This window comes from Onthophagus taurus, chromosome 8 (genome assembly GCF_036711975.1).
Source record: "Onthophagus taurus isolate NC chromosome 8, IU_Otau_3.0, whole genome shotgun sequence".
Classification (NCBI taxonomy): Eukaryota; Metazoa; Arthropoda; class Insecta; order Coleoptera; family Scarabaeidae; genus Onthophagus; species Onthophagus taurus.
The window spans coordinates 13,042,375-13,065,551 of NC_091973.1; the positions used below are offsets into that span (position 1 = coordinate 13,042,375).

Genomic DNA, 23,177 nt, shown 5'->3' on the forward strand with positions numbered 1-23,177 from the left:
CCCGTTTCCGATTTTAAATGGCTGTCTGAAAACGAAATAAAAAATTTAGATTTTAATAATATACGTGATATTTCCGATTTTGGGTATATTTTAGACGTTGATATTGAATACCCCGAAATTTTACACGATTTACATAATGATCTCCCGTTCCTAGCTGAAAACCTATTACCACCTAACGGTAAATGTGAAAGTGATAAAAGATTAATTCCAAATTTATATAATAAGAAAAATTATGTTGTACATTATAGAAATTTAAAACAAGCCGTTGCTCACGGCCTTAAAGTTTGCAAAATTAATAGAGTTTTATCGTTTAGACAGTCTGCGTGGTTGAAATCTTACATCGATAAAAATACGGAACTACGTCAATCAGCTAAAAACGCGTTTGAAAAAGACTTTTTTAAATTAATAAATAACGCGGTTTTCGGTAAAACTATGGAAAATGTTGATAAGAGAGTCGATATAAGATTAGTCACCAGTGGGGAAGACGTTCAAGGTCAGGGAGCGGGTAGACCAAAATTAATCGCTAAACTACATTTGTTTAGGCAACCCAAATAACAAACCAAATTTTTTTATGTAACCATGACGATTTTGTCGATTTCAAATGTTATAAATAAAACAAGAAGCCATTATTGTATTCGTTATTAAAACGACGCTTTTTATTCGATCCTCTGAAGAATTCAACGTCGAACCCCAATTCAAGTAAGAACTTTCTTATTTTTCTTTCGAACCAACACCTACAATTATTCCCGACATTTGTCGCGCGAACATTTGGTCCTTCGAGCCGGATTGTCGGTATTACCGGATTGTCGGTATTTTCTCTTTTCCCCGGTTATCGGACACATCTTCGCCAGCGTGCGTTGTTGGGCCCTTCGTTGCCGCGCTTTAATTCCCGGTACCTTGGGGTGATCCGGACGCACGACGCTGTTTCCGAGATTCCTTTTCCCTTAATTTATATTTAATTTCGTTTATTTTGAATTTATTTATTCACCATGACAACGACAACTGATAAATTACAAAAGGCCGTTTTAAAAAGGACTAGTTTGCTTAATAGATTAAATGAAACTCTTACCTATGGATAAAACTTGATGTCGGAAGAAGATAAATGTATCTTTTCTGCACGGGCAGACCGGGTTGATACTATTTATGACCAATTTCAGGACATTCACAATCAGATCATGGGTTTTATCTCAGATGGTGACTTCCCACAACATGATGAGGTAAGGAAAGAAGCTGATAAAGCCTATTTTACCATCAAATCGATTCTTCTAAAAAATAAATCGTCACCTGCACCTATTCCTATTCCGCAATCATGTCCAAAATTAAACAAAATCATAATTCCTGTTTTTGACGGCAATTACAAAAATTGGCCGACCTTTTTCGATTTATTTAATACAATGATTAATGGCAATGATTCATTATCAGCCGTAGCCAAATATCAATATCTTCTCACTTCACTGTCCGGAGAAGCGTTAAATTTAATAAAAGGTCTTCCTGTGACCAATGACAACTATATAATTGCCAATAACTCGTTAAAGGGGAGGTACCAGAATAAACGTCATCTTGCTACTTTATATTTTAACGAGATCGTTGCTCTGAAACCAATACAAGAAGAGTCATCGAAATCTTTTAGGTTTTTAATAGATACCTTTAAAGAAAATATAGACGAATATAGACTTCTTCAGAAGTTAAACATTTCTACAAAAACCAAGTTTGAATCCGAACATACCACCTTTGAAATTCCAACGTACCTTCAATTAATTAATTTCGTAGAAAACCAAGCAAAGGCTTTCGATTCAGTGTTACTCACATCTGATAAACTTTCCATGAACAAAAACAAACCTTTTCAAAATTATCGTGGCAAAACATCGGTTAACCTCAAAACTGAAGATGTAAAACTATCTTTTAAATGCATATTATGCCCGGAATCACATTCAATATATCGTTGTTCTCAGTTTCTTGGAAAATCAGCTTCAGAAAGATTATCCGTAGCAAGAGATCACAATCTCTGTCGCAACTGCTTAAACAAAAATCACAATACAAGTTCTTGTACATCCAATTATTGCTGTCATTCCTGCGATCAACGTCATCACACATTGCTACATTTTGAAACTAAGAAGCAACCAACTATGCATGTAGGGATGACTGCATGTAATAATGGCAACGTATCCATAGAAGGCGCTAATCATCAGGTCATTTTACCTATCGCGTTCGTACAGATTCGTGATCATTTTGGTCGACTTCATTTGGCAAGAACTTTATTAGACTCTGGGAGCATGTCTAATTTTATTACCACCAAACTATCGCAAAGACTTCGGTTGCCACGTAAAAGTCATTCATTGGAGATTGGACTCATTCATGGATTGAACTCTATGACATCAATTTGTAATAAGGGCATCGTTAATTGCAAGATTCAATCTTGTCAATCCCAAAATTTCTCTTGTGATCTGAAAGCCATTGTTACTCCGTCTATTTGTTCTGCTCAACCTTCATTATCACGTATCATTAATTCTTACGATCATCTTAAATGTTTGGATTTTCATCCTGAACATAATACCTCAGTCAAAGATGTTGATCTACTATTGGGAGCAGAATTAGTTCCTCAAATTTTTACTGGTGGTCGTGTCTGCGGTGGTCAGAACGATCCTATTGCTTTACATTCCGTCTTTGGATGGATATTAATGGGAAAATCTCAATTATCGACATCGACTTCATTATCAACTTGCGTTTCTACGACTGATGATTCTATCGATTCAGTAATTCAACGTTTTTGGGAATTGGAATCAATTTCTGAAAATAAAACAATGTCTTTAGAAGAAGAACAATGTGAAGATCACTACAAGAATACTTATCGACGAGACGTATCCGGAAGATTCATCGTATCTTTACCCATCAAGAAGGATGAATCTGTTCTGGGAAATTCATACAACATCGCCTTAAAAAGATTTACTTTATTGGAAAATCGCCTACTGAAAAATGTGTCGTTACATAAAAAATACGTTGATTTCATGAGAGATTATCTTGAAACTAATCATATGCCCCTCATTCCTTCTCCAGATATTACGTCTATTAAATATTATATTCCTCATCATTGCATAATTCGTGATGATAATCAATTGTCAAAATTTAGAGTAGTCTTTGATGCCTCTGCGTTATCATCTAATGGCAAATCGTTAAATGATGTTCTGTTGATTGGTCCAAAATTGCAACAGAGTATCGTTAATATTTTAATCAATTTCCGATTTTTTAAATACGCATTCACTTGTGATATTCAGCAGATGTACCGGCAGATTTTAATCTCCCCTTCAGATCGAATATTTCAAAACATTTTATGGCGTTTTTCCCCTGAAGAACCGGTACAGTCATATCAATTAAACACGGTTACTTATGGCGTTTCTTCAGCACCGTTCTTAGCTCTCAGAACAATTCTTGAATTGGCTAATGTGTACTCAAATGACTATCCTAAAGCTTCCCATGTACTGAAACACAACGTTTACGTTGATGACATTGTCACTGGAGCTTCCACTATTAATGAGACACTTACGCTACAACAAGAATTAATAAACCTTCTCAACAAAGGCGGGTTTAAATTAAGAAAATGGGCCAGTAATAACCTTGATGTTCTAACTGCGGTTTCCGAATCCGGTTTACAACGACCCATCTCCATGGACTATGATGAAACATGTTTCGTTAAGGTCCTCGGTCTTCAGTGGGATCCTTGCTCCGATCAGTTTTCCTTTTCATATACGTCCCGTGAATCACCTTGCAATAAGAGAACCATCTTATCAGACATTGCTAGGATTTTTGATCCGCTCGGATTTCTAACACCATGCACATTTAAAGCCAACCATTTCATTCAACAATTATGGTTCCTTCATCTCGATTGGGATGAATCGCCCCCGTCAAGCATCCATTCCGAATGGAAAACCTTTAAACATAATCTTAGTTTATTATCCGATACTCATTTACCTCGTTTGATCATTCCTGATCAACCCGAACACATCCAACTTCACCTTTTCTGTGATGCATCGCAAACGGGTTACTGCGCTGTCGCATACCTTAGATGTTCCACATCCAATCTCATAACGACTTCGTTCGTTTGCGCCAAATCACGTGTGGCCCCTTTAAAGACGATTTCAGTCCCTCGACTGGAACTTTATGGAGCCACCTTGTTGGCCGATTTATTTTCATCAATCACCAACACACTGTCGAATTTACCTGTCGATTTAGTCGTTGCGTGGACCGATTCACAAGTGGTACTTCACTGGCTTCATTCAGCTCCGTGTAGATGGAAAATCTTCGTAGCCAACAGAGTCTCTCATATACAAAACGCATTACCTCCCTCATCTTGGCGTTATGTGCCTTCTCATGATAATCCAGCCGATTGTGGTTCCCGTGGTTTATGTCCAAGTCAATTGTCATCTTTTAATCTTTGGTGGAATGGTCCATCATGGTTGAAAGAAGGTTCCGATCAGTGGCCAGTTAACCCCATTTTCAAATATGAAAATAATGAAGCAATTGCTAAAGAGAGCAAACCTATTTTAGTAAATTGTGGGGAAAATCAAACACATTTTCTGGATCACTTACTTACTAAATTTTCTTCCTTATCAAAAATCCAAAGAATTATTTCGTACATAAGACGATTTATTCTACTTTCTAAGAAAAACCGCAACGTTAATTTATTCTCATCATTTTCACAATTTGAACTGCAAGGATCACTTCATGTTCTCATAAAACATGTTCAAAATCAACATTTTTCGTGTGTCTTCAATGCTCTTATCAAAAACCAGTTGGTAACAAAACCCTTTCGTAAACTCACACCCTTCATCGATCGTGACGGGTTGCTCAGGGTGGGTGGACGATTAAGACATTCGGATATACCATACGAACATAAACATCCTTTATTACTGCCGTGTGATTCAAGACTAAGTGAATTAATAATCGAAACAATCCATCGTGAATATTTACATCCTGGTCAACGCACCCTTCATGGATTATTGGCTCAACGGTATTGGATCCTGTCTCCGCGAAGAGCAATCCATCGCGTGTTATTTAAATGCATCAGATGTTTCCGGATGAATCCACGGCCACAAGTTCCATTGATGGCCGACCTACCAAAGTACAGAATATCAGAAGTGAAGGCATTCTCAGCAGCAGGAGTCGATTTTGCAGGTCCCATACGTACTACCATGAACCGATCACGGGGATCTCGTTCTGTAAAATCGTATCTGTGTATTTTTCTTTGTATGTCTACTAAAGCTGTTCATCTGGAGTTGGTTACAGATCTTACGACTGATGCTTTCATCGCGGCTCTCCGAAGATTCCTCTCTAGAAGAGGGAATTGCATCAATTTGTATAGTGACCAAGGAACTAATTTTATTGGAGCGAACAACAAGTTAAAAGAGATTGCCGAAGCTACTGGTTCGACTTTCGGCATTCAGTGGCATTTCCACCCTCCAGGAGCACCTCACTTTAACGGATTGGTTGAAGCTGGGGTCAAATCTGTGAAGAGTCATTTATTAAGAGTAATTGGAGAACAAATACTTACCTTCGAAGAAGTGTACACGGTGATAACTCAAATCGAAGCAGTGTTAAACTCAAGACCGTTATGCCCTTTGTCAAGCGATCCCAACGACTTGCTGCCCTTGACACCATCACATTTTTTATGTTTGGAACCATTAAATGTGGAATTACCTAGTCCAGACTTTACCAAGAGTCCAATAAACCGTCTCGACCGTTGGAATTTGCTGCAGCGTATGGTACAAGATTTTTGGGGCCGTTGGCGGACTGAATATTTACATACCTTGCAGTAACGTATGAAATGGAACAAAATCACTAATATGATTAAAATGGAAGACATGGTGGTCATTAAGGATGAACAGCGTCCCCCATTGCAATGGACGATCGGACGCGTAGTGGAAATACATCCAGCGCAAGATGGCGTTGTACGAGTAGTGGTTGTGAAGACCGCTAACGGAAGATTAATGCGCCCCGTCGCAAAATTATCTGTATTACCCGTCAATTGAATTTTGTATTTTATTTCTTTTCGCTATTTATTTATTTGTTTTCTTGTTTAATTCATCATTGTATTTTGTATTGTCATTATTATTCAAATATTAATTGTTAAAAAATAATATTTTTTGGTGGGTGGAATGTTTAGGCAACCCAAATAACAAACCAAATTTTTTATGTAACCATGACAATTTTGTCGATTTCAAATGTTATAAATAAAACAAGAAGCCACTATTGTATTCGTTATTAAAACGACGCTTTTTATTCGATCCTCTGAAGAATTCAACTTCGAACCCCAATTCAAGTAAGAACTTTCTTATTTTTCTTTCGAACCAATACCTACAATTATTCCCGACATTTGTCGCGCGAACAACATTTTAAGAATATTAAAATTTTCACGGAAACATTTTCGGCTATTCAAATGGAACGTCTTCATATCGTTTATGATAAACCTTTATATGTTGGCTTTACCAAAGTATGGTGAAGGTATTCGATTATGTAGCGAACCGCAGATCAGTTCAGATTTTGGTAATTAATTATTGATATTTTTATTCATTCTCGGATAGAGGGGATCGCTGCTCGACTCATCCTTCCCTTCCTTTTCTTTTGTCTAATTGTTATAGTTGTAATTGTTTGATTGGTTAAACCACGCGTTGACCAATAAGATTATTCTTAGAGTTAAGAGCGTTCAGGGGGGAAACGTTTTCCTTTTGTTTTCCTTCCCTCTCTTTTGTTTAATTGCTGATGTTGCAATTTCTAATTGGTTGAGCCATGTGTTGGCCAATAAGGACTTTCCTAGAGGAAAGAGCGTCCAGGGGGTAAAGGTTTAAATATTGAGGAGGAGCGCCTTTTGAGGCAGTTAAGTTGAGTTAAGTTAAGTGCAGTTCGGTTTGATTTAAAATTAATTTCTTCGGCGAAGCACCCTGTTCGGTTTCGGTTAAGAGTCTTAGTGTACAGTCCGAGTAAGACTCCGGTAATTCTTAAGTTTGATGTAAGTTATTTAATTAATAATTATTAATTAACTTTTATTCGATCGGATTAAAATTAAAGTGTTATACTTTTTGACGAGTCGCTCCTCTCAATATGATCGCTTTAACCCTTGGTAAGTCGTTAATGTTTTATTTCATATATTAACTTGTAAAGATTGTAACTAATTGCTTTGGCTTCTTCTGATTTGGTATAAACCTACGTAATATTCGATGTTATTTTTGAATTATTCATTTTATTAAATTGATCATTTTGTAATTGTTGAACTTAGATATTTTTTGATTAAATTGCTTATATCGATTTTCAAGTAAAGTCAGGTAAATTACTAGATTAAAATTTCTCTTGTTAATCAATATAAAGTTTTCGAGTTATTTTTGTAGCTAAATTTTGTTTGTTCCTATTTATTTTAACTTTAATTCTGTTTATTAATTTTAGGTTGTATTTTATTTCTTTTGCTATTGTTTTCGTATGATTTCACTTCATTAAATTTGTTATTTAAATTTGACTTGATTACTTTTATTAAATTTCATTTAACTTTGCTCCCTAAATCCAAGCCGGCGTGACAAGGTTCTGCTTGTCGCATACGCCTTTAGCACGCCCACACAACAAAGTAAGAGCCGCTCCTTACAAATTGGTGTCAGGTGTGGGGTTAGCTAAAATTTTTGGTTTAGGAAAGATAAATTTTTGTTAAAGGGAAATTTTTGACAAGTTAAATTTTTAGGATTTTGAAGTGGTATAAAGTAGATTTTGTTTAATTCGCGAATCATTAATACCAATCAGAATATTTACTAACCCTTATTAACATGGCAGAAACCGCCCCACAAGCTATGACCGTTACCCCCGTGTCACTGGGGATGGTCGCAGCAACAGTAGAAGCGTTCTCGGGAAGAGAGAACGTAAAATTACATTTTGAACGAATAGAGCAAAGAGCCACTTTGGATAGGTGGACAGAACAAGAAACGTTGAATATCGTAAAATATCGACTGACCGGAGAAGCGTATCGATATTACAAAAGTGATACAACATTGCAAGCGGCGTCGGTAACGTTTAATGATTTCAAAGAAAAATTCATCCAGAGATTTAAGCCGCGAAGAATTCCAGGTGAAGCTTACAACAAGTTAAATCGTACTTTCCAGGGACCTAATGAGACGGTGTCCGAGTTCCAGACTAGATTAAGGTTGATAGCTAATGAAATTTTGGAGGATGACCAAAGTAAGGCGACAGCTGAAGAATTGCCAGGTATTAAGAAGAAAATTAACGAAAGCGTCCTTAATCAATTTACGACGGGGTTGCGAAGAGAGATTTCTCAAAACATCGGAATCATATTGATGCGAGAAGAAAATCTGACGTTGCAGAAGGCGGCGGAAATTGCGACTCTAGAAGAGAGTCATCAATTCACCTTGAGGCATCGATTCAAATCGGTGCAGGTGATGGAATCTTCGATTACATGTTTCAATTGTGGAGAAATTGGACATATATCAAGAAATTGTAGAAATCAACAAAGACAAAAAACGACGCAGTTTAACGGAAACCAGAAATTTAATTCTACAAACGTCGTAAGTAATAGAAAATTCCCTTCAGTAAATTCACCAAAACAATCGTTTAGTTGTTATAATTGTGGACAACCAGGTCACTTTAGTCGCAATTGCACTCTCCCAAGAAATCATAGACAAGGCTCGATTCAGAAAAATTTTAAACGTAAACAGGATGTAGCAGAATCGAGAAACGTCCGGACGACGGGAACCAAATCGCACGACGAAGCGGATTCTAGAAGACACATGCAAGCAAAGGACAAATGGTCACGTAGTCCAACGAAAAATGCTGATGGACCAAAGAAAGATTATACAAAAGCAACAAAGTCGTCTTTAAACTGGATAGCACCCGCGGATACGGCTTCCGCCGCGGGAAGGTCAACAAATCAGTGGAGTCAGCGAAATTAAATAATAGCGATTGTTCTCGAATTTCAGTACCAATGATCAATGATGCAATGGGGGAAAAACCTTTGTATATTATTTTAAAAATTAATAATATTGAACGAACATTGCTAATCGATACCGGCTCACCAATTTCATTAATAAAATTCAATTGCGTTTATAATAAAAATTTTAATCAAACTAAAGACCAAGTAAGAGTAACAGGGATAACGGGGCATCCAATGAATATAATAGGTGTAATTGATGTTCCATTTCATTACGAAAAACAAAAATTTTTAGGAAGTATTGAATGTTACATTTGCGAACAGGATTTACCTTTAAGGGCTGACGGATTGCTAGGTCGAGATTTTTTAGAAAAATTTGGTGCTATCATTGATTATCGGAACAAAAAATTACAATTTGGTGATGCTTATTTTAAATTAGATCAAGAACCGGGTATTATTGTTAATAAAGTAAAATGTGAACGAAATCCTACGAAATGTTTAAGAAATAAACAATGTGGGAATTGTTCAAAATGTGTTAATCCGTGGTTTGATGTAAGAATTAATGTACAAAACCACGAATGGCCAGAGGACGAAAGTGATAAAAATTGTATCGAATTACCGAAGAACAAGGATCTTGCTGGAGAAACCGCGAGATCGAAAAAATTAACCGAAGAAGAAGAAAACCGAACTAAATCAAACCAAAATTTGAGGAAGGAGAAAATGGATAAGGTCATATCAAATTTTATTATAAGATTCACAACGACGGTACTGTTGTGTTTAGAAATAATAATTGATGGTGCACGTTTGGTGAGTGCAATAATTGCGGAGTTATCCCAAGAGTTGAAGGATATTCCGTGGAATAACATAATGAAAGATTATGGTAACAATGTACTTTGTAGCGTACAAAAATGGAGAAATAAACGAAAGAAAAAATGGAAACTTCGAGAAATTGAACGGGTGAAATTATCGAGGTTCGATACTGACGGACAAGTATCGAATGAATTTAAGGCGATGGAATCGCGAGATATTTTGCCCTTCTCAGAATGTTTTGTTAACGTAATCCTGAATCGAGAATTTGAAAATAAAAATGTCATTTTAGAAGGAAATGACGATTTCAAAAATTCGGGAATTATGATTGCACGTGGTTTTGTGAGATCAGGTGATCGGCCACAAGCATTAATGGTTAATTTATCCGATAAAATAGTACGGATAAATAAAAACACGAAGTTGGGGAATGCGATAATCGGAGAACTACCGGAGCATTGTTCTCGAGAGTTCAAGGTCGCGAATATTGCAACGAAGTCGTCAGACGTAAACAAAAAGAATAATGATCCCGTAGAGCAGATTGACTTGAGTCATCTGGAATTTAACGATAAAAATAAGGTTAAAAAGTTACTTAGAAAATATAACGATATTTTCGACAAGGGAATCGGAAATCTTAGTAGTACGCATAAAATAAAACATAGAATTGTTACTGATGACGTACCACCGATAACGAAACGGCCTTATCGAGTACCTTATCATCAGAGGGAAATGCTACAAGAAAAAATAGACGAAATGTTGGAAAAAGGAATAATTACGATGTCAGAGAGCCCATGGAGTGCACCTGTTGTAATAGTAAATCGACAGATGGCTGATGGTTCAGTGAAACCAAGAATCTGTATTGATTATCGAGAATTGAATGCAATTACGAAACGAGATTATTATCCTTTACCAAATTTGCAGGAAACAGTTGATGTTTTGTCCGGAGCAAATTTATTTAGCGTTTTCGATGTATCTTCGGCGTACCATCAGATTGAAGTAGATGAAAGAGATCAGGAGAAAACTGCTTTCTCTACACCGTACGGACATTATGAGAGTAGTCGAATGATGTTCGGATTGGTGAATGCACCAGCTACATTTCAGAGATTTATGAATTATACATTATCAGGATTAATTGGGAAACATTGTTTGGCATATTTAGATGACGTGATTGTTTTTACTAATGGCAGCGTTGATGAACATTTGGGCCGATTAGAAAAGATTTTTGAAACTTTTAGGGAAGCTAACATAAAATTAAAAGCGGAGAAATCACAAATATTGGTCGAAGAAGTTAAATATTTGGGACACCTATTATCAAGGAAAGGAATCCAACCGGATCCAGATAAAATTAAGGTAATTAAAAATTATCCTGTCCCGAGAAATGTAAAAGAAATTAGAGCTTTCCTTGGATTGATCGGATGGTATCGGAAATTTATTGGTGATTTTTCCAAATTATCGGAGCCACTAACTCGATTGACAAAGAAGAATGTGGAATTCAAGATCGGAGAAACGGAATTAAAAGCAATCGACGATTTAAAAAAGGCAATTAATGATAAATGCGTTTTGACGTTTCCAGATTTCTCTCAACCTTTTATATTGGCAACGGACGCGTCAGATAAAGGACTTGGAGCCATCTTAAGCCAAGTAAAAGATGGATTTGAAACTCCAGTTGCTTTTGCTAGCAGAGGTTTAAAAAAGGCAGAATTAAACTATAGCACCACCGAAAAGGAATGTTTAGCGGTAGTATTCGGAATCAAACAATTCAGATGCTATCTGTATGGTCGTCGTTTCACTGTGGTTACCGATCATCGACCATTACGGTGGCTACTAACAATAAAGGATCCGAGCTCAAGATTAGCGCGTTGGGCGTTATCCTTAGCAGAATACGATTTTGAAATCGTTCATCGACCTGGAAAGAAACATGGAAACGTGGATGCGTTGAGTAGAATTTATACGGTGAGTACCGTTAAGAAAAAATTTGAAATTCAGGAAATTTTGGGAGACTTGTTTACGGCACCACAGGAATATTCGCTAGCACACTGTGTCAGTCAAGATATTCAAATGTCGCAAGGAATTGCGAAAACGTTTCGATCTAAATTTGGGCGACTTAATGAATTAAGGCAACAAAATCTTTCTGTAGGTGACGTAGCGAGCATCGAAGTTGAAGGCCAAACTCTATATTATTTGGTCACTAAAAGTAATTATTACGTTAAACCTACTTATCAGTCGTTAAATCAATGGTTGGAAAGATTGAAGGTATTGATGTTACAAAGAAACGAAAGATTTTTGGCTATACCAAAGATTGGGTGTGGCTTAGATAAATTAGACTGGAAAACCGTAAAGGACAACATTAAAACAATATTTGAAGATACAGATATTAAAATTGTGGTTTACGTATTGGAACAACCATACTCACAATTAATTTCAACAGTAGCTAAAAATAAAGAATCGGAATTTTTCCCTGTTTGGGATAAAGAGATGTTAGCGAAAGAACAACAGAGGGATGATTTTTGTAAGGAAATTTTGAAAGTGTTAGAAAACCAAAATTCTAGCGAAATTGAGAGTTTTAACTATTACAAGGATGATGAAGATGTTCTCTATAAAATTTATAATAATCGTGATCTATTAGTGGTACCAAAAACCTTTATTAAACGAGCTATGAGGGATTTTCACGACCTACCATACGCAGGGCATGGAGGCCAAGCAAAAACTTTGTCATTAATGAAAGACCGATTCTATTGGCCTAATATGAATCGAGATATCAAAAATTATTGTACTAATTGTGAATTATGTAATAGGAGAAAAAATACTCCTCATTTTCAAAAAGCTCCTTTACAGAAATTTCAACAGTTATCTCGACCATTTGAACGAACATCTATGGACATTGTAGGGCCGTTAGTGACAACAGATAACGGGAATCGATACATACTAACTTTTCAGGATCATTTTACCAAATACTTAGAAGTAATACCGTTGAAGGATCAAAAAGCAGCAACGGTGGCAAAGGCATTTGTGACAAAGATTGTATGCCGACACGGGGCTCCTAAACAACTTTTAACAGATCAAGGGACAAATTTCTTATCTAGAGTAATGCAAGAATCATGTAAGCTATTAGGTATTAGGTATAGAAAATTCAAACAACACCGTATCATCCTGAATGTAATGGATTAATTGAGAGAAGTCATCGAGTGATAAAAGATATTTTATCGCATTACATCGAGAAAAGTCAAAGAGATTGGGACGAATGGTTACCTTTTGTATCCTTGGCATATTGTTCATCGTATCATAGTAGTACTGGATACACCCCTTATTTTCTGTTGTACGGACGTGATATCGAATTGCCAATTGATGAATTCATAAAACCAATACCGATAAAATACGACTATGATGAGAATTATGTTTCTGAATTTTTAGCGAGAATGCACAACGTGTTCAACGAAGTCAGAGAAAGATTAAAAACGGTATCTGATAAACAGGCGAGTTATTTTAATCGTAAGAGTAAGAAAAGATTATTTGAATTAGGAGATTTAGTACTTCTTAAGGATGTTAGTGTCAAGCCTGGATTGTCACGAAAATTATCTAGAACATGGACAGGACCGTATCGAATCGTAGAAATACTAAATGAGGTAAATTACAAAATTAAAGTTCAAAACGGGTCGCAAACAACTGTTGTTCACGTAAATCGATTAAAACCGTTCAAAACCAATTGGAATAAAACTCCTTCAAATCATAACTACTCGGATTATTTACGGAAAAATTATGTAAATAAAGGTGATAACGAAATTTCGCCAATTAAGGAAACTGATCCAATGTATAAGCCTATGACCCTACCGATGCCAATCTTTAGAACAATTCCTGGGCCATGGAAAATGAGATCTCCAAGAATACAAGAAAATAGACCATCCTTAACTCCTACTAGAAACGTGAAAGTCGTTCCAACCAGGTTGTTTAAATCTCCAGAATTTGCCGAAGCACTGGAAGAAGATCTGGATGACGAAAATAACATTGAAACGACCGAGAGCAATGAGCTGGTGGCCGATACAGAATCTGTTAGTAGTGTTCCGATTGATAATGATACTAGTTTACCGTTAGCTTTGCGAAGGGGTCGTAGAGATATCAAACCCCCAGAAAAACTAACTTATGGCGTCGATCCTTGAATTACACATCCCTTCTAGGGTATCGGGAGGCTAAAGAAAAGGAGGCCGTGCCCTTGGGGCGTAGTTCATAAAAATTTCTTTTCATTGCAGACACTCGCGAGGCATCACTCAACTACGGGGTGGAATTATTTGATAATCCCCCGTAGCAAAAATATTTTTTTTTACGTATTGTGGCTTATGGGTGATGCCGTACTACCAGCTCTAGTCAGGCTGTCGACTCTTGAGTAGATCTAGGGCCACCGCTGGTATTTCAAGTGGTTTAACACCAATGCGGTTTAAACCAGTGTGGGAGGGTTAGCGAAGGAATAGGTGTTTAGTCCTTCGCTAATCGAGGAAAAGAGAAATCCTTTCCTATTTTTCTTTCTTTTCCTTTCTTACTTTATTGTTTTGTAACGTTCGTAATAGTTGTAGTATTATTCAGTATAACCGTTTTGTTTCGTCTCATGAATTTAAATATTAATGTCAATTAGAGTAATTTTATTTATAAGATAACGTCGTTACGTTTGGAAGAATAGATTGTCGAATCACAATGTTCATTGTAATTGAAAATATGTCCAGAAAAATGGATCGTGGTTTTCATGATGGTCGTCTTCGAGGTTGAAGCAATTATAGCGTACGACTGTAGTGCTCAGACGATTAATATTACCAGAGTATATTGGAGAAATGACCGATGTCCAAATATTACAACGAAATCGATTCTATTCACAAAAAGTATATAACTGTTTGGTAGAGGTTACACATTCAATTACTCATTGTGGAACGCATAGCCATTCTTCTGAAGTATGAGGTAGACTCAGTTCCTATGTACATGCCTTGGGTGCTGATGATTGCAAAAAGATACCAACGATAAATATGTGGTCGTGAGACATCAAGATCGTATTTTGCCTTCAGCATTTTAAAAAGAAAAATATATTCGGAAATATATTTAACTGAACACCCGAGATTGGTTCTGTACTTCGTCGAGAACCAGCAATTGATACCAACATCTCATGTTATCAATCCGAGGGATGTCGAACGGCTTATATCAATAGTAAATTTATGTATGTCGAACATTCATACAAGAAGTCCTTAAACAATTTGTACCGAGACACCGTTCAAAGGCGCTGTTTGATGAAAAGAGAGATATTGCAGAACAGATTGCTAATGGCTCCTCTTGCGCCTAATGCCGTGAGTACCCTATTGAATAATCATCCCGGTTACGTGTTGCAATGTATTCCTAAAGTGGTACAAATTCGCCGGGTTCCTAAATGTTATAACGAATTACCAGTGACGGATAATTCAAACGAAACCTATTTTATGGCGCCGTTGACGCCCATTCTATCTAAGATGGGCGAAGAAGTGGATTGTAACGTGGCGACTCTACCAATGTTTCAATTGGAAGACAAATGGGTATCTATGGGTCCGCATCCAATCTTACAAAATCCACCGGAGAAGCTAGAAGTAAAAGAAGAAGTGGTGTTTAAATTCACGCCCTTATATACCTTTGGGGCCGCTGGGTTGTACACACAAGAAGATTTGGTTCAAGCACAAGATGCGATCCGATTTGGAATCGAACGAAATGCGATTCAAAGCATTTTAATTAGACGGTTACAAGGAAAAGATACGCATGGGAGTAATATAGACGTGGTAAATCTATTCAGCCCCAGTGAGCTACGAAAATTTGCGAAAAGTACCCTATCATACCTATGGGGTTGGTTTACGGAAGTGGGTATGGCTATTAGTGGTTTCATTGGAATTATAGTTCTATTCCGTTTCTTAAAAGGGTTGGCTAGCGTAATACTAAATGGTTACGCTCTATATCGAACAATGGGTTGTGGATTGATTATTCTGGCCAGTCTCTGGAATAACTTAACCATGTGGTTATTAAACAAACATAGACCACAAGCGAACAACCCTGATCCAGAAGTACCCTTAATACCTATTCCTGAGGACGCGTCTCCCACTATACCGAATGCTCCTTCCGAACCACAAACGATAGCTCCTAAGAAAACCTTTTATCCGTCTGTAACCGAAATACCAACATGGATGAGACCATCAACATCTACCGAGTAGAGGGTTCTAGCCCAGCTGATCTACAAAACAAGAAGAGTGTTGTGATGAGTCTCGCGAAGTGTTCGAGTGCGCGATAGAGTCATTTTCCAAAGTGGTAATATTACATCTTTAGTGATGCTAGTTAAGAACTATAAGTAAATATAGAATTGCTTATTGTATTCATTAATTTTGTTGTCAGATAACATCAAGCAACCACCTATGTTGCCCTTGCTAAATATACGAATAGGTGATTGCATGATAAGGGTTGAAAAAGAAACGCAACTATAGTAGCGTTCTTTTTTCAAGGGGGAAGTGATGTAGCGAACCGCAGATCAGTTCAGATTTTGGTAATTAATTATTGATATTTTTATTCATTCTCGGATAGAGGGGATCGCTGCTCGACTCATCCTTCCCTTCCTTTTCTTTTGTCTAATTGTTATAGTTGTAATTGTTTGATTGGTTAAACCACGCGTTGACCAATAAGATTATTCTTAGAGTTAAGAGCGTTCAGGGGGGAAACGTTTTCCTTTTGTTTTCCTTCCCTCTCTTTTGTTTAATTGCTGATGTTGCAATTTCTAATTGGTTGAGGCATGTGTTGGCCAATAAGGACTTTCCTAGAGGAAAGAGCGTCCAGGGGGTAAAGGTTTAAATATTGAGGAGGAGCGCCTTTTGAGGCAGTTAAGTTGAGTTAAGTTAAGTGCAGTTCGGTTTGATTTAAAATTAATTTCTTCGGCGAAGCACCCTGTTCGGTTTCGGTTAAGAGTCTTAGTGTACAGTCCGAGTAAGACTCCGGTAATTCTTAAGTTTGATGTAAGTTATTTAATTAATAATTATTAATTAACTTTTATTCGATCGGATTAAAATTAAAGTGTTATACTTTTTGACGAGTCGCTCCTCTCAATATGATCGCTTTAACCCTTGGTAAGTCGTTAATGTTTTATTTCATATATTAACTTGTAAAGATTGTAACTAATTGCTTTGGCTTCTTCTGATTTGGTATAAACCTACGTAATATTCGATGTTATTTTTGAATTATTCATTTTATTAAATTGATCATTTTGTAATTGTTGAACTTAGATATTTTTTGATTAAATTGCTTATATCGATTTTCAAGTAAAGTCAGGTAAATTACTAGATTAAAATTTCTCTTGTTAATCAATATAAAGTTTTCGAGTTATTTTTGTAGCTAAATTTTGTTTGTTCCTATTTATTTTAACTTTAATTCTGTTTATTAATTTTAGGTTGTATTTTATTTCTTTTGCTATTGTTTTCGTATGATTTCACTTCATTAAATTTGTTATTTAAATTTGACTTGATTACTTTTATTAAATTTCATTTAACTTTGCTCCCTAAATCCAAGCCGGCGTGACAAGGTTCTGCTTGTCGCATACGCCTTTAGCACGCCCACACAACAAAGTAAGAGCCGCTCCTTACAATTATGTTACATGGATACGAATAGCTTCACCGTTCTAATTAATTCCAATGATGTTTATAGAGATGTAAAATTAAATTTAAATAAATTTGACACATCTAACTACAGTCCTGATAATCAGTTTGATGTCCCGTTACAAAATAAACCGGTTTTAGGCCTCATGAAGGATGAGAATTGTGGTGAAATTATGGAAGAATTTGTGGGTTTGAGATCGAAGGTGTATGCTAATAGAGTCGCTGATGCACGGGTTATTAAAAAATCCAAAGGTGTAAAGAAGGCTGTCGTGAAACGTAAAATTACTTTTGAAAATTATATCGAATGTTTAAATTCTAAAGCCGGTTTGTTTAGAAAGCAATTATCTTTTAGCAGTTTTCATCACATAATTTTTACTATGTTACAAAATAAATTGGTTCTTTCACCAAATGATACCAATGATACCAATTCTAATTACGCGTTTAGCTATTCATTACAGCCTTCATTACACTATACGTTGAATAATGATTAATTTTAAATTCCATCATCAACTTTTTGAAGTGCGTATTGTAAAATTCCTTTCCCTGATCTGTTTGTAGATTTTTAGGTACACAACCTTCAGAGAGAATTGAACGTAACGCGTGTATTACATCCGTTGAATATTTATTTTTTAACGGACGCATCCAGAGATACTTTGAAAAACAATCGATAACCACTAAGATGTATTGATGTCCAACATTGATTTTACCAAATTCAATCATTTCAATAAGATCAGCTTGCCACAAATCATCGATCCCCTTCAGTATAGTCCTTCGTCTAGGAAATAAACTTCTAGCAGGACGATGAAGTTCTTCAATGATCTTCAAGATTGTAGCTTGCAATGTTTCACATATTTCGTCTACGTAAATTTTTATAGTACAATCGTTTTCATCCGTCGGTTGTTGAACGTTAGATAGTTTACGTCCCTGGATATCATAATCACCATCATGGTTAGAGGTAATCCAATACTTCGTTGAAATGTACTTATATTCCCATCACTCAATAGTCTATTCCGTGAAGAACGAAATGTACGACCAAAGTTATCTATGCTCACACCACTTACGCTTGACTCACCGTTTATCGGTACATATAAATTATTATTATTGTTATGATATAATACCGCTCTCTTTCAGTTCTTCAATAATGGATGTAATTTCATTGGTATGGGAACTGTTTCGCATGTGACGCGTACAATAATCTTAATCGATCTACCAACTCATTAACATCATCCCAGTATTTATACTGAACGATTTTCGAGTTCATTTCAAGATGTCGTCCGGATATCAGTCCACTCCCAGATTTGTTAAATGTAAATAAATGTTTAATAATTTTAGCATATTTGTACGATTTATTTCCAACTATATGATTCGTAAAATCGTTGCAGATCCTCTTCGGTATAATTCGTAGGTCGTTTTAACTGTATAACTTCATATAACCCCGTAGAGGCTTGTATACGCTTTTCACCTCCGAGAATAATATGAGAAGGTTTAAACTGGACAGTCTTCGACCCAAACATCCAATTGTTTTCATCAGGATCATAACCTATACCCATTCTTTCATCAATTTCTCCTCTTTTACCAAACGTATAATATAAATCCGGAATTTGATTCGGTAGATTTTCTATAGGTGCTAAATCCTCCGCCTTCAATTTTTGTTTTGCAGCCGGCGTTTTAAATTGATCATCCCTTTCAGGAAAAGTTAATTTTTTCCTAAATCCCGGAGTTTTAAAATCGGTTTCATCAAATTTTGTTTTAACGCCAACACCGACATCATCAGTAGGTTTTCAGAAGAAGAAGGTTTCACTTCACTTAATTTACTAGTTATATCTTTTAATGAATCGTTTAAAGGCTGGTGTAGTTTAGCGATAAGACGATCAACGTTTTCTCGAAAGAGTTTAATCGTTATGTGACATACTTACTCTCACAAATACGGGATAACAATGCAATAATTTAGTCCGGGTAAATAAATTTATCCATTCCTATACGATACCTTCCATCCTTTACTTCAAAATCTTTCATAATAATCATACGGTTATATTCATCATCATTCCAACACCGTTTACAAGCTTCCTTGAAAACATCAAACTTCATGTCGGTGTTAATATGTGGATTCGCGTATAGGTTCGATATATAGGTCCGACCGATGACCCTGATGTTCATCTGTATGTATTATTGTATGTATTTCTTAAACCATAATTGTATCATAAAATTTGTTTTAAAAATTAAATAATAAATGTATTAACTTATAATTGTTTTTTATATTTTTCTACCAACCAAACTTTTTTTCCATGATTTTAAATTTTCGCACGCCATCTATTCCCCATCGGGTAAATTTAAATTTTAAAAATATAACAGCGCCATCTATCGCCCATCAGGTAAATTTAAATTTTAAAAATATAACAGCGCCATCTATCATCCATCAGGTAAATTTAAATTTTAAATATATAACAGCGCCATCTATCGCCCGATGGTTAGCAATTTCCAGCCCAACTTAAAAATATGACAACGCCATCTATCGTTCATCAGGTAAATTTTAAGCTGTGCCATCTATTAATCATCAGGTAAATTTTAGCTATTTTGTCTTGAGTCCATGTACAATAAGGCTTGTACTCTTTGGATATGGTAGGGATACAAAAGTTGTTTTTTTAAAATTCTCATTTTTTAATTTTTTTTATTTTGCAATTATGAAGTTAACGCTTGCTTTTGTTACTTGTTCTAACGTTTACATAAATTTTATTTAATTGTAAAATAAAATTTCTATTTCAAAAAATTGACCATGTTTTTCAACATAAAAGTTGATTTTTCTAGAAACTGGTCAACTTTAGAGCTCATGACCTACAGTACCCTTTTTGTGTGCAAAACATTGACGGTTCAAATGGGCGTCTCAAAACCGTACAGAATCGGTTTTACAGAATCCTCCTGATAAGCTAGAAGTAAGAGAGGAATTGGTGTTTAAGAATCTACAGAGCAACGTGTGTGTTGTGAGTCGCGAACGTTGTAATGTGCGCGAACAGAGCATTTCCGTAGCGTGTGATCAGAAGAAAAACGTGTTTATGGAAAGAACATTAGGACTAAAAGGATTAAGTGCATATATAAAAAATATGTTTATTATCCATGTATTAATTTCTTTATTCGTTGTTTTATTATGTTAATCTTGTTTACTACTGGTATCGTATATCAGATAACGCCGCCGTTATCGTAGTTTTATTTCTTGTTTGTTTAACGTAAGTTGAAAAAAAACGCTACTGTGTAGTAGCATTCTTTTTTTAGGGGGAAGTGATGTAGCGAACCGCGGGTTCGGTTAAAATTTATTGACTTTTGGAGACATTTGGAAGGAATGATCTCATAACCGTAAAACGGTGAGATTGTGCTGATATGGAATTAGGCAAAACAGTCGTTTGCCTAATTTTTTGGAATTTGGAGTTATTGTTAATCTCGCCTGTATATTCAGCATTTCCTTTACCAGTTAATTGGTTTTAACATTCTGATTTACGTCAAAGGTGCTGTCTGATGTTACATTTAATACATTTTCAACCATATCATCACATCTCTTCAAGCATAATATTGGTTGATTTCTTATTATTGTTTTATAGCACCTAGCCTTCATATGAGAAATAAGAGAGATTTTTGATCTAAATAGTTTCTTACAAACTATACATGCCTTATGCATACGTTGTCTATGACAGTTAAGATTACGTTTTTTATCGAACATTTTGTTGCAAGTGTTACACACGTAAGTCACCTGTTCTTTAACAGCTTCTAACAAACTGTATTCCAAATAATCAGGAACGTAATCTTTATCTGAATCGTTCATCTCATCTTTAGTAACCGATGGTGGTTTATCCTTTTTATGTGCAGACTTTATTAAGTTTTCATCACTAATAAGAGAGTTTTCTGTCAAACTGTTATCTGATTGTTGTTCTTGAGGTACTTGCAATGTTGCATTAGTCGCGTCGTGATCATGACAAGCTATCACATTTGGGATAGTAGTATCACATTTACTGTTTAATTCATGAGGTATGCGTTCACTAGATCTACTAACATCGCTAACGTTGCTTTGGTTATTAGCTAAATTGGAGGTTGAAGCTGTTACCATATCTGTAATCACTTTGAACTTCTTAGTACAGTTAGCTTCCTCTATCAGATTTCTTTTAATGCTTCCACTTGGTAGTGTAATATTAACAAGCTCCGGAAACAAAATTCCCGAACTCCGAATTTTCTCTTGAATATTTGTGTTATTTACGATTTGCTTTGTTATTTGCGGAGTTTCCTTTGCTGCTATTTTATTATTTCCAACTAGATTTTCGCTACTGCTTTTATCAACAGTATTAATCATATCATTTTGTAAACGTATATTTTTTAAATCTGATTTAGCAATCTTCAAGTGCGCAATATGGACTTTAGGATCACAGTTCGCCGATATTAGTTTAGATGGAAGAATAGTTCTTGGATGAAGCTTCATCAATTTGAAAATTGATGGATGAATTAAATATTGCTTGTGTTCTTTGGGAGTTCGTGCCGATGTTACCGCATCGGTACATTGCAACTGGATTTTAATGTTCGGTTTCTTTACTAAAAAGTCGTTTACAGTCAATATGGTAGAATGTGCAGGATCTTCGCTAGCCTTATTATGTGATTGATGCAATAAGTTCTGTTTAACGAAAATAATGTGAATTTGTGTATCATCAGAATTATGTTTCAGTTTTATTATTACCTTTAAAGTTATATCGGTGGCCATAGCGTTCTTTCTAAATTGGAAGATTTTTATCGAAATTTGGCAGCAGCTGTTGCATATATATTTTGTTATTTTATCGGTTGCCAAAATCTGAAATTTAAAGAAAACGTTGTATTAGAGGTGCTAGATTTATATCATAAAATTTGATATATTACTATAGTAATAAAGTGGGGGAAATGAAAAGTATTAAATTATAAAAACTTAAAACTAACGTTCGTTATTATTTAGCCGCACTGTTAAAAGTTGCGGGATCATAGTCGAAAAGCTACGTCAATGTTATAGGCATATCCTAATAATGGATATGTCTATAACATTGACATGTGCACTGTGTACAGGGTGTCCGGTATCTTCCGCATCAGAGCATTATACATTATTCTGAAGCGATCTTTCTTACAAAATTTTTTCGAAATGTTTATATAACCGCACGGGAACTGTTTAAAATTCTCCCCTTTTATCTAATAGCGGACGATTTTGATTCACACAAAAAGTTTATTTCTTTTTCCATGACGAATCTATTGGTGAGTACCCGTGAGAAACGTGTTTTGATCGGCGCGGCTGTCCGGCCGAGGGTTGGGCCGATTACCTGAATCTGATGTACGATTTGCCATTGGACGTCGAAAAACAGTTCCCGTGCGGTTATTATAAACATTTTGAAAAAAATGTATTAGAAAGATCGCTTCAGAATAATCTTTCCTACAACCGTATAATGCTCTGATACGGAAGCTACCGGACACCTGTACACAGCGCACATGTCACATGACATGTGCCCTTGTCTGTATAAGTGGCATGTTCACTGCCTATATCAATGAACGGGTGTAACATCTCCTAGTTAATTGATATGGTAACCGATTGCATATCTAACATCAAGTGTTAGATATGCAATCGGTTACCTACATCTGTGCAAATCCCACAGCTTCTACAGATTGTCTTGTTATCCCCTTATTTACGCTGGAAAAGTTTTATGAAGAATATAAGGAAGCAGCCATTGGATTGCCGTTATCACCAGTCATCGCCAACTTTTATACAGCCTGATTCAGAGTAAGCGCCTTATTTTTTTTAGCCACGCTATGGGTACTACTTTCAAAATATTTGGCAG

General features: G+C 35.8%; 1 protein-coding gene and 2 long non-coding RNA genes across 3 annotated transcripts; all 3 read left to right on the forward strand.

Moving 5' to 3' along the window:
- Positions 1-1,175: 1,175 nt before the first annotated feature.
- On the forward strand, positions 1,176-5,810 carry LOC139431197 (uncharacterized). Its single transcript, XM_071198835.1, has one exon. The coding sequence runs from the start codon at positions 1,176-1,178 to the stop codon at positions 5,808-5,810; it is 4,635 nt and encodes a 1,544-aa protein (XP_071054936.1).
- Positions 5,811-6,512: 702 nt separating this feature from the next.
- On the forward strand, positions 6,513-7,501 carry LOC139431125 (uncharacterized). Its single transcript, XR_011641437.1, has 2 exons — positions 6,513-7,000; positions 7,060-7,501. It is a non-coding gene; the product is annotated as an uncharacterized lncRNA (long non-coding RNA).
- A 9,125-nt stretch (positions 7,502-16,626) lies between these two features.
- LOC139431146 (uncharacterized) lies at positions 16,627-17,214 on the forward strand. Its single transcript, XR_011641444.1, has 2 exons — positions 16,627-16,713; positions 16,773-17,214. It is a non-coding gene; the product is annotated as an uncharacterized lncRNA (long non-coding RNA).
- Positions 17,215-23,177: the final 5,963 nt, after the last annotated feature.